Genomic DNA, 12,382 nt, shown 5'->3' with positions numbered 1-12,382 from the left:
GCCATCCTGAAAATGACCCCTTTATCCCCACTCTCTGTTTTCTGTTAGTTAGCCAATTCTCTATCCATGCTAATCTATTGCCCTCAACAACATGAGCTCTTACTTTGAGCAGTAACCTTTTATGTGGCACCTTATCAAATGCTTTTTGGAAATCCAAATACACTACATCTATTGGTTCCCCTTTATCCACACTGCTCGTTACCTCCTCAAAGGTCTCTAATAAATTTATCAAAATTCTTCATTCTTCCGACTCTAGCATTTTGCATGTCCCTCCCTCGCTTCGTCCCACCATTGATGGCTGTGCCATCAGCACCTAGGCTCCACGCTTTGGAATTCCTTTGCCCTAAACCCCTCTGCTTCTCCACCTCCTTCTCATTCGTTAAGACCCTCCTTAAAACCCTCATGGGCAATGTTCAAGGAGTGTCCAAAATGGGCACGGTCAGCCGAGTGGCTGCTCCGTCCACCCATTGGTGCCGGCGTGAAGCCTGAGCCATTTTGAAATCTGAACCTCATTAATATGCCGCTAGCGAGCTGTGGCTGCTAAGCAAATGCCTCCCTGCAGCTCGCAGGTTCTGGGAGGGTTCCACATTGAGCCAGCAAGCTCAGTTTTTCTACATTAAAGGCACTTGGCAACTCACTCAAATGGCCCTGGAGTTTCCATGAAATGCATCAGACAGCCTAAACTAACAACTCCCATGCCGTACCATCACCCCTGCCTCGGCGGAGCTGGATTGAGTGAATCCTATCCCTTGTGACTGGCCGCTGGTCCTGCACCAGTTCGGCAGAGAGGCGGCTTGCCTCACTTCCTATGAAGTTACGGCAGTGGAGTGAGACCAACCACGAGGAAATTCACTCTGCCTGCAACAGCCTGCCTTGCTTGCTTGATTTCAATGGAGAACTTCTCCTGCTCGCTTCTAGACAGCCTAGGTAAGTTCCCTAACTAATATTCCCCATTAAGAGTATTTTGTTAGTTGCATAAATGTGGACAGTTTGGAAATTTAAACGTTTTTAAAAACACACTCACCCTCAATGTTTATCCATGTGCAGAAGCTTTTGTATGGTTCTTTTTCTACTTTATGCAGTGTACAATTTCAGTTTATTGCTTAATTAAGATTAGAAACTTCAGTGTTTGGTGCCAGTTTGTTCCTTATAATAGAAGTTGCTGGGTTCCCAGCCCAGAGGTGGTTGGTTTGCTGCTCTGTGACTAGTTTTTTTGATGTTTGGAAAAGTTGAGGATCAGCTAAAGTAGATCAAGCCTCTTGAAAGCTAACATCTGTTAAGTGTTACGATAATTCTAAGCAGTTTAATGCTGTACATTCATCAACGCTGGGACAGTAACTCATTTGGGAGTTACTATCATGGTATAACCCAGCACTGATGAAAGCACAGCACTAAACTGCAATATTTAGAATCTCCAACCTTGCTAGACTTGTATGAGAAATCTATAATATTCTGAGTTTGAGGCCAATATCAAGCCATTAAGTAAATACAGTAACATTTGCAGACTGCATCGAATGTCATGTGACCGAATGTCATGTGACTGAATCCCCAGGAATAGATCCAGAGTCAGCAACCCTGAAGGGGCGATATGAATGAAAGTTGTTGCCTTAGATTAGGAAATAAAATTGAACGGGGAACAGTTGGGTAAATGGAATCATGTGTATGCATTTGGCTGAAAGCTGCTGTACATATGCGTTAATTCAGGTATTATTAATATTTTAACTTATTTAACTTTAAAGTCATTTGTTTAAATCTCTGAATGCTCTGTTGATGTTAATGGGAGAATTTTGGCAAAACACAAAAGGATCCAGATACATATCGGCACTAATTTGTTGCTGAAAGAAATGCTTTGCTTTGAGGGCATTGGCGCAGAGGGTTTTTAAAAATATTTTTGTTATTATTTCATATGATGTGGGTGTCGCTGGCAAGGCCAGCATTTATTGCCCATCCCTAATTGCCCTTGAGAAGGTGGTGGTGAGCCGCTTTCTTGAACCGCTGCAGTCCATGTGGTGAAGGTTCTCCCACAGTGCTGTTAGGAAGGGAGTTCCAGGATTTTGAACCAGCGACGATGAAGGAACAGCGATATATTTCCAAGTCAGGATGGTGTGTGACTTCGAGGGGAACGTGCAGGTGGTGTTGTTCCCATGTGCCTGCTGCCCTTGTTCTTCTAGGTGGTAGAGGTCGCAGATTTGGGAGGTGCTGTCCAAGAAGCCTTGGCGAGTTGCTGCAGTGCATCCCGTAGATGGTGCACACTGCAGCCACTGTGCGCCAGTGGTGAAGGGAGTTAATGTTTAGGGTGGTGGATGGGGTGCCAATCAAGTGGGCTGCTTTGTCCTGGATGGTGTCGAGCTTCTTGAGTGTTGTTGGAGCTGCACTCATCCAGGCAAGTGGAGAGTATTCCATCACACTCCTGACTTGTGCCTTTTAAATGGTGGAAAGGCTTTGGGGAGTCAGGAGGTGAGTTACTCGCCACAGGATGCCCAGTGTCTGACCTGCTCTTGTAGCCATTGTATTTATATGGCTGGTCCAGTTAAGTTTCTGGTCAATGGTGACCCCCAGGATGTTGATGGTGGGGATTCGGTGATGGTAATGCCATTGAATGTCAAGGGGAGGTGGTTAGACTCTCTCTTGTTGGAGATGGTCATTGCCCGGCACTTCTGCGGCGTAAATGTTACTTGCCACTTATGAGCCCAAGCCTGGATGTTGTCCATGTCTTGCTGCATGCGGGCTCGGACTGCTTCATTATCTGAGGGGTTACGAGTGGAGCTGAAAACTACGCAATCATCAGCAAACATCCCCATTTCTGACCTTATGATGGAGGGAAGGTCATTGATGAAGCAGCTGAAGATGGTTGGGCCTAGGACACTGCCCTGAGGAACTCCTGCAGCAATGTCCTGGAGCTGAGATGATTGGCCTCCAACAACCACTACCATCTTCCTTTGTGCTAGGTATGACTCCAGCCACTGGAGAGTTTTCCCCCTGATTCCCATTGACTTCAATTTTACTAGGGCTCCTTGGTGCCACACCCGGTCAAATGCTGCCTTGATGTCAAGGGCAGTCACTCTCACCTCACCTTTGGAATTCAGCTCTTTTGTCCATGTTTGGATCAAGGCTGTAGTGAGGTCCGGAGCCGAGTGGTTCTGGCAGAACCTAAACTGAGCATCAATGAGCAGGTTATTGGTGAGTAAGTGCCGCTTGATAGCACTGTGAAGATACCTTCCATCACTTTGCTGATAATTGAGAGTAGACTGATGGGGCGATAATTGGCCGGAATTAGATTTGTCCTGCATTTTATGGACAGAACATACCTGGACAATTTTCTACTTTGTTGGGTAGATGTCAGTGTTGTGGCTGTACTGGAACAGCTTGGCTAGAGGCGCAGCTAGTCCTGGAGCACAAGTCTTCAGCACTACAGCTGGGATGTTGTCGGGGCCCATAGCCTTTGCTGTATCCTGTGTATTCAGCCATTTCTTGATATCACGTGGAGTGAATCGAATTGGCTGAAGACTGGCTTCTGTGATGGTGGGGATTTTGGAAGGAGACCAAGATGGCACTTCTGGCTGAAGATGGTTGCAAACGTTTCAGCCTTGTCTTTTGCACTCACGTGGCGGGCTCTGCCACCATTGAGGATGGGGATGTTCACGGAGCCTCCTCCTCCCATTAGTTGTTTAATTGCCCACCATCATTCATGACTGGATGTGGCAGGACTGCAGAGATTTGACCTGATCCGTTGGTTGTGGAATCACTTAGCTCTCTCTATGGCATATTGCTTCTGCTGTTTAGCATGCATTTAGTCCTGTGTTGTAGCTTCACTAGGTTTGCACCTCATTTTTAGGTACGCTTGGTGCTGCTCTTGGCATGCTTTTCTACACTCCTCATTGAACCAGGCTTAATGGTAATGGTAGAGTGAGGGATATGCCGAGTCATGAGGTTACAGATTGTGCTGGAATACAATTCTGCTGCTGATGATGACCCACAGCACCTCATGGATGCCCAGTTTTGAGCTGCTAGATCTGTTCTGAATCTATTCCATTTAGCACAGCGGTAGTGCCACACAACATGATGGACGTTGTCCTCAGACTGAAGACGGGACTCCGTCTCCACAAGGACTGTGCGGTGGTCACTCCTACTAATACTGTCATGGACAGATGCATCTGCGACAGGTAGATTGGTGAGAACGAGGTCAAGTCGGTTTTCCCCCGTGTTGGTTCGCCCACCACTCGCCGCAGGCCCCGTCTGGCAGCTATGTCCTTCAGGACTTGGCCAGCTCAGTTAGTATTGGTGCTACCGAGCCACTCTTGGTGATGGACATTGAAGTCCCCCACCCAGAGTACATTCTGTGCCCTTGCTACCCTCAGTGCTTCTTCCAAGTGGTGCTCGACATGGAGGAGGACTGATTCATCAGCTGAGGGAGGGCGATAGGTGGTAATCAGCAGGAATTTCCTTGCCCATGTTTGACCTGATGCTATGAGACTTCATGGTGTCCAGAATCAATGTTGAGGACTCCCAGGGTCACTCCCTCCTGACTATACAACTGTGCCTCCACCACTGGTGGGTCTGTCCTGCCAGTGGGACAGGGCATACCCAGGGAGGATGATGGAGGAGTCTGGGACCTTGGCTGAAAGGTACGATTCTGCGAGTATGACTATGTCAGGCTGTTGCTTGACTAGTCTGTGGGACAGCTCTCCCAATTTTGGCACAAGTCCCCAGATGTTAGTGAGGAGGACTTTGCAAGGTCAACTGGGCTTGGTTTGCCTTTGTCATGTCCGGTGCCTAGTGGTCCGATGCCAGGTGGTCTGCCAGTTTTATTCTTATTATGTATTTTTGTAGGGGGATTGGACAACTGAGTGGCTGGCCAAGCCATTTCAGAGGGAAGTTAAGAATCAACCACATTGCTGTGGGTCTGGAGTCACATATAGACCAAACCGGGTAAGGACGGCAGGTTTCCTTCCCTAAAGGACATTAGTAAACCAGATGGGTTTAACGACATCATCCCGGCTGTAGTGCTGAGGACTTGTGCTCCAGAACTAGCTGTTCCAGTACAGCTACAACACTGGCATCTACCCGACAAAGTGGAAAATTGCCCAGGTATGTCCTGTCCACAAAAAGCAGGACAAATCCAATCTGACCAATTACCGCCCCATCAGTCTACTCTCAATCATCAGCAAAGTGATGGAAGGTGTCGTCGACAGTGCTATCAAGCGGCACTTACTCACCAATAACCTGATCACCGATGCTCAGTTTCCCCAAAGCCATTCCACCATCTACAAGGCACAAGTCAGGAGTGTGATCGAATACTCTCCACTTGCCTGGATAAATGCAGCTCCAAAAGCACTCAAGAAGCTCGACACCATCCAGGACAAAGCAGCCCGCTAGATTGGCATCACATTCACCACCTTAAACATTCATTCCCTTCACCACCGGCGCACCGTGGCTGCAGTGTGTACCATCCACAGGATGCACTGCAGCAACTCGCCAATGCTTCTTCGACAGCACCTCCCAAACCCGCGACCTCTACCACCTAGAAGGACAAGGGCAGCATGCACATGGGAACAACACCATCTGCACGTTCCCCCCCAAGTCACACATCATCCTGACTTGGAAGTACATCGCTGTTTCTTCATCGTCACTGGGTCAAAATCCTGGAACTCCCTTCCTAACAGCACTGTTGGAGAACCTTCACCACATGGACTGCAGCCGTTCAAGGTGGCGGCTCACCACCACCTTCTCAAGGGCATTTAGGGATGGGCAATAAATGCTGGCCTTGCCAGCGACGCCCACATCCCATGAATGAATAAAAAAACAATCCAGTAGTTTCAAGCTCACCATTACTGATACTAGCTGTTCATTTGCAACATACTGCATCATGTAGGAGTCAGTTAGTGCCTGCAATTCTCCAAGAATGAGTTCTTCGTCTCAGCCATCTTGTCAAGAGAAGAGCAAAGTTGAGACCAGATACTTCCGCAGGAATAATATTTAGAAGTATTCTGGCCTTTTGTGCATCACTGATTTTAATCACTCCACCATTGGTGGCGGTGCTTTCAGCTGCCTAGGCCCTAAGCTCTGGAATTCCCTCCCTAAACCTCTCAGCCTCTCTCCCTCTCTCTCCTCCTTTAAGATGCTCCTTAAAACCTACCTCTTTGACCAAGTTTTTGGTCACCTGTCCTAATATCTCCTTATGTGGCTTGCTGTCAAATTTTGTTGGATAATTGCTCCTGAGAAGCGCCCTGTGACATTTTACTACATTAAAGGCGCTATATAAATGCAAATTGTTGTTGTTGTCATCGTCGACCTAATTCAAACTCACACAGCTCCTAGCAGCTGGTTACAGGGCAGCATTAGTGTAGATCAGGGTGCAAGGTGCCTGCCTGTCCTTTAAGCAGTACTGTGGGGTCAAGTAAAGGAAGAAGGAAAAATACAAATGACTTTGCAAAATAAATATATTGTTTCGTGAATCCACAAATACCCTTGGTTTGATGGAACTGTTAGTGTTCTAGAGCTAGAGCTAGCAGGATTTGACATCTATTTCAAAACCCATGCCATTTAATTCTCATCATTTTGGTTTGGGCACTCTTTGTAGATTTCACATTTGAAATTAATGACGTTGCATTTTTCTTTTAGAAACCTACAGCACAATGAAATAACAACAGTCTCTGAACGAGCATTTAAGGGACTGCATAATCTAACTAAACTGTGAGTATCATTAATGAAAAATTCCTTCATCTAGAGATTAAGGGGTTGAATTTCCAGGGGGGTTCTCCTGATCATCGACCGGCGGAATTCCGGCGGAAGATCCAAGGAAACCCCAGCAAACCAAACACCGTTTATGCCGTTTCTCCAAGCAGGTTAAGGGCCAGAAGTCACCAGTGGGTGCAATCCTGGAGTAATTGCTGGGATCATTGCCCCGTGTATTTTCTGGGTTCAGTTGCTTTTCCCAGGCCACTGTTGATAAAGAATACCTGATTCTTTAAATGTTTTCTCATGCATAATCTGCATCATAATTTTTCAGCCCTGTTGCAAAGAAATCTGATTGAACTGATATTTCTGACAGAGAAAAATGAATTTGTCTTAACGTTACTGACTCTCTGTATCGTTTGGAGTGATGGCATAATTTGATTATTAGATCTCCCTTGGCCTATGAGCCACAGGGTTCACTTATGAGGTATCACCACAGAAAGCATCTTATAGATAATTAATCGATAATCTTTATCTTGAGGCATTCCATTGTGCTGCTAAGAACTTCATGCACACAGCATGTTGCAGCAGTCAGCTCACACTCTGATACTCCTTCAGCACTTAGAAGAGTAAATAAAAAGGCTGAAATATATAATCTGTATATGTCTAAAAACCTTGTATGTGCTGCATATTTTGTCTATCAACACAAGGCATCACATTTTTCTATATGTAAATTTTGTGTCACACTTTAAAATAAATATTAAATAAAAGACAGATGCCACTTATCTGTGAACTTTGGAACAAATCCCAACAACAGTAAGTATCTATTGATCCACGATTCAGAGGGTTGAATTTTGACTGGCTGATTGCCAGCATCAGCGAAATGTAAGTGAGTGGGGGCCAGGAAATTGGGAAGATGAGCACCTCTCCTTGGTCCCCAATGAGTATGCACCTGCCAGTATTGCTATTTACATCCACATTATTCCAATTAATCCTGAGAAAGAGCCCAATTGTAGATGCATCTAGCTTGCTAATGAGAGCCGTTAGCAGGCCCACTGATGTTTCAGATGTGTCCATTATAATAAGACATTAAAGGGAAGCACAACAGATGTGAGTGAATACAATTTGAAGCACTTCTCCCAAGTGAAACAAATCAACTTATATTCAATAATATTTGGAAGTATTCAGTAAAGTTCAGTAGTATTCATTAATACTTAGTAATTCACCATCACTAATGCAATATTCAATAGCCTAGAAATTACTGTTACCGATATTATGATACAAACACTTAACTTGTTCATATCAAATTCCTCTCTCCATTATTTTAACTGAGGCATTAACCTATTTAAAATAAAAGGTTTAACACCTATGTTAAAATAACGGAAAGAGGCATTTGATATAAGTGTACAATAATACTGCTCACAGTAATTTCCAGGCTTATTTGTTAAAATATCGATTGTTGTGCTCATGTGGAAAAATATCACCAGTAACTATCTGTAAAATTTTCCTTTGTGTCATAACTCTAACATTGGTGCTTTACATGGTAACAAGGAATTGTTCCACTAAGCTAGGGTCAATTGATCATTTGTCCATTTACCATATTTAATGCATGAGGCTCACCATTGAAATGCATTGAATGGAGTGAAGTTGTTGTATTTGCGCGGTAAATACGAACTAAACACACTGCAGAAAGTTAAGTCTTATCCATTTCAGTCTAAGTACCTTTTTAATGACGTGATAAGTGTTAATTTCTGCCAAACAACCTCCCTGGCACTGAAAATTAAAGTATGGAGTCTCATTCCTTCAGGTTTTAATTGTTGTTGGAGATTTTAAAAATGTAAAATTTTTAATTTAATTTTTTTTTACTTTTCCTTTCTGTCTCTTTTTCTTTCTCTCTTAATCCAACCTTTCTTTCCCTCTCTTTATTTCTTTTTCTGTACCTGATTTGACATTGAATTCACCCACTTTAATTTACACTTCCTTCTCAGTCCCTGCACGGTTAATTTCACAATCCTTCAAAATCCAGTTGGTTAAGGAGATACACAGTTGCTTGCCCTGTTCACTCAGGTCCTAGATGCCCCGTTTCCCTCGCTGCGACATTATCAGCTCACACTTTCAGCAACTTATCATGCAAAATATTTAAAAACCTAAACGTACATGGGCAAGCCGAACTAATGGCAGGCCATTGTCTTCCCAGCACCCAGGTGTAACTCCAACATGCTGGCCCAAAAGCATACTGAAAATGATCTGAATAAGTAGATGAATGTTAATTTGACTGGGCAAGCTGTCACGTCAAATTGCTTTTGTTTTTATGCCATGACACAGTCCATCAATGTGAATAAAATTTAACCCATTAACAATCAGTTACAGAGAAAATAATGACACTTTTTTTCTACTTAAAGCATATCCAGATGTGATCCAGTTTTTGGATGGAAGTTAATACATATTTTAAATGCTTTATCGACTCACAACCAAAACCTATGAAAGATTAGGTACGCAGTCTTCCCTCTGGGACTTAATGCACTAAACTCTTTCTTTGGCAACATTCCTGCATTTCTGAGGAAAATATGTGGATGAATAAAAAGGACATTAAAACCATAGAGTGTGTGGCATAAAATCGTCAGAATGATGCCAGTGATGAAAATTATTTTTATGAGGAGACTTGAGATACTGAGACTATTTCCATTGGAGAAGAGAAAGCTAACAGGAGATTTAATAGAGGTTTTTAAAATTATGAAGAGATTTGATCAAGTGAATGAGGAAAGACTATTTCGTCTAGTTGGGGAGTCTGTGACAAGGAGTCATCATTTAAATTTAATACCAAAGGAGTGAAGAGTCATGCAAGGAGAAAATTCCTTTACGCAAGGGGTTGTTGGAGCAAGGAATGCTTTGCCACAGGGGTGATTGAGGCAGAAACCATTGAATTTTTTAAGGGACAACTGGATAAATATTTTGAAGAGAGGAAGATATGGGGCTGCGGGAGCATACAGACAGTGGTATTACTTTTAGATTGCACTAACACAGAGCTGGCATAGATCAATAGGCCAAATGGTACCTTCTATGCTATAAATTTCTATGGTTCTGAAAGGAAGGATATGTGAAAAGTGGAAAATAATTTTAATGGGAAACTTTAATATAAACTAGGAAAATCAAAGTGGATTACAGTCGGAATTGGTAGAAGTAGTGCACACTGCTTCTTGACCAGTGTGTCAAGGAAGACACAAGAGGCATTGTTCATCTTGATCTGATATTTGTTAATGATCCAGAAAATGTACAAGAAATGGAAGTCATAGCACACCTGGAGGACAGTGATCACAGAATGATAGGGGCCAATTTTCTGGTGACGGAGCAGGTGCATTGGGGACAGGGGGGCTCCGAAAATCGCTAAAATCCGGGGCGGGATCGGAGCCCGGCTCCAATCCGCTGACTTCCGGGTTCCCCAGTGACACGTCCGGGTGCGCATGCGATTCCCGAATGTGGGAGTCCCACCAGCAATTAAAGCCGGCGGGATGATAATTTGCATAGTTTCTCCGATAGTTGAGGTACTTGAACTACTTGATTGACTCGACATTTTGGCAGGGGTGCGATTCTGAAGGATCCTCAGCGTGTTTCCCGTGCTGTGGGAAACACTCCATGTTGGAGCAGACGTGTTTCAGCCAGCAGTCAGTGGGAGATGCAAATGATTATTTGACAGGTGGGGGGAAAACCTCATTTATTGCAGCGGGGCACTCTGTCACTTCAGATAAAGTTTTGGCTGCAAGACCTTTGTGTTTTCACTCAAAATTCTTACTTTTCACCCAAAACTCTGCTGTGCAAACATATTTACTCACTTTGCGGACCCCCTCAAACTCACACCGTCAGGATGGGGGGCGCCATGGCTGCATTCATCACTTCAGCCGACGACGAGCAGCATCACCAGCTTCGCCAGGCAGAGAGTCCGCCTCCGCCACATGGAGCTCTACAACACAGTGCTGCGCCACAGGCACCTGCACAACAGCAACAGAGGGCAACAACAGAGAGAGCGACGTCGCAGGAGGCACCACCCTCACCACAGGGTCTACAGACCGAGGCTCAGCTTCCTGGACCTCTCTGAGGAGCAGTGCATACCGAGGCTCAGAGTCAGTCGCCAGGTGGTCGCAGACAACTGCAGCCTCCTTCATGCCGAGCTGCTCCCGGCTGGGCCGACCAGCATCTCCTTACCTGTCGCTGTCAAAGTCACCACTGCCCTCAACTTCTTCGCCTCTGGATCATTCCAGGGTGCCACCGGGGACATCGCCGGGGTCTCTCAGTCACCTGCACACAAGTGCATAAAGCAGGTCACCGACGGCTTGTTTCACAGGTCCTTGCACTACGTCAACTTCCCCATGGTCGACCTCAGCCAGACGGAGAGGGCAGTCGGATTCCGCACTGTGATTGGCTTCCCACGGGTGCAGGGTCTAATCGATTGCACCCATTTAGCAATACGAACACCTCCACACGAGCCAGAACTGTTCATCAACAGGAAGGGCTGTCACTCCATCAACACTCAGCTCGTTTGTGACCACCGCAAGAGATTCCTTTACGTGTGCGCCAGATACCATGGCAGCTGCCACGATTCCTTCAATCCTCCGGGAGTCCAACATCCCGCCCCTCTTCCACGCACCGAACACCCGCAAGGGCTGGCTCCTCGGGGACAAGGGATACCCCCTGCACACGTGGCTCATGTCACCTCTGAGGAACCCCATCACCGAGCAACAGCGTCGATATAAAGACAGCCACATCGCTACCAGGTCTACAATTGAGCATGGTATAGGGCTGCTCAAGATGTACTTCAGGTGCCTTGATCATTCTGGGAGAGCGCTTCAATACACACCAGACAGAGTGGGACGCATTATAGTCCTGCACAACATGGCACACAGAGAGGGGTGCCGCTGGAGGAGGCCCCATCCACATCTCCCACATACATTGAGGAGGAGGAGGAGAAGGAGGAAGAGGAGGAGGAGCAGGAGCAACCCATGGGCAGAACAGCGGGTCACCTGGCTGCTTGTGAGGCCAGGGAGTCAATGATATGTGAACGGTTCTCCTAACATCAGACAGTGTGAAGAGTCCAGTCCTCACACCACCTGGATAGAGCAGCGGCCACATCAGCCCCTCCCCCCACCTCCCTGCACAAAACAGTCCTGCAACTACACACACACCCACTGTAGAGTGACCCAATGGGTGGCATCAAGTGTGGGCGTTCATGGTGAAGCTCATGGAAGGGCCTTATTACAGAAGCCAGTCAAGCATGGCCAAGACGTTGCAGTACTGGTGACAATAATAATATTTAATGTGAGTTTAACAAAAAGCAAACATAAATAAAAAACATGACCAACCGTCAAACACCCTTATGCATCCCCATCGTGCTTACAAAACTTTTGCCTTTCACTTTCAACTACATCTACGTGGTGCATCCCCTGTGGCTGCAGCAGAAGTAGTGGCAGGTTGCTCTTGTTCATGCCCTGACCGATTAGATGCTTTGAGCCTATGTCCTGTGGGTTTTGGTGCCCGTGAGGGCCCCTCCAAAGACTGCTCCACCTGCACCTGTGCAAGCGCAGACTCGGCCACCTAGAGAGGAGGCAGCATAGCGGGTACTGGTTGAGAGCGGGGGGAAACAGGTGAGATGTGGGAGCGCTTTGTGTGGCATCCCCACTTCCATGTCCCCTTTCGTCATCATCTCTCCCCTGGG

At 45.9% G+C, this 12,382-nt stretch overlaps 1 protein-coding gene across 1 annotated transcript in view; it reads left to right on the top strand.

Moving 5' to 3' along the window:
* rxfp1 (relaxin family peptide receptor 1) overlaps window positions 1-12,382 on the top strand; it is a 200,509-nt gene that overhangs the window by 78,272 nt on the left and 109,855 nt on the right. The window contains exon 6 of the mRNA XM_067969164.1: window positions 6,622-6,693. Coding sequence (XP_067825265.1) covers window positions 6,622-6,693 — 72 coding nt within the window. The remainder of the gene's footprint in view (window positions 1-6,621; window positions 6,694-12,382) is intronic.

The sequence above is a fragment of the Heptranchias perlo genome, chromosome 1 (assembly GCF_035084215.1).
Source record: "Heptranchias perlo isolate sHepPer1 chromosome 1, sHepPer1.hap1, whole genome shotgun sequence".
In the NCBI taxonomy this organism is placed as follows: domain Eukaryota; kingdom Metazoa; phylum Chordata; class Chondrichthyes; order Hexanchiformes; family Hexanchidae; genus Heptranchias; species Heptranchias perlo.
This window is presented reverse-complemented; position numbering and strand designations above follow the sequence as displayed.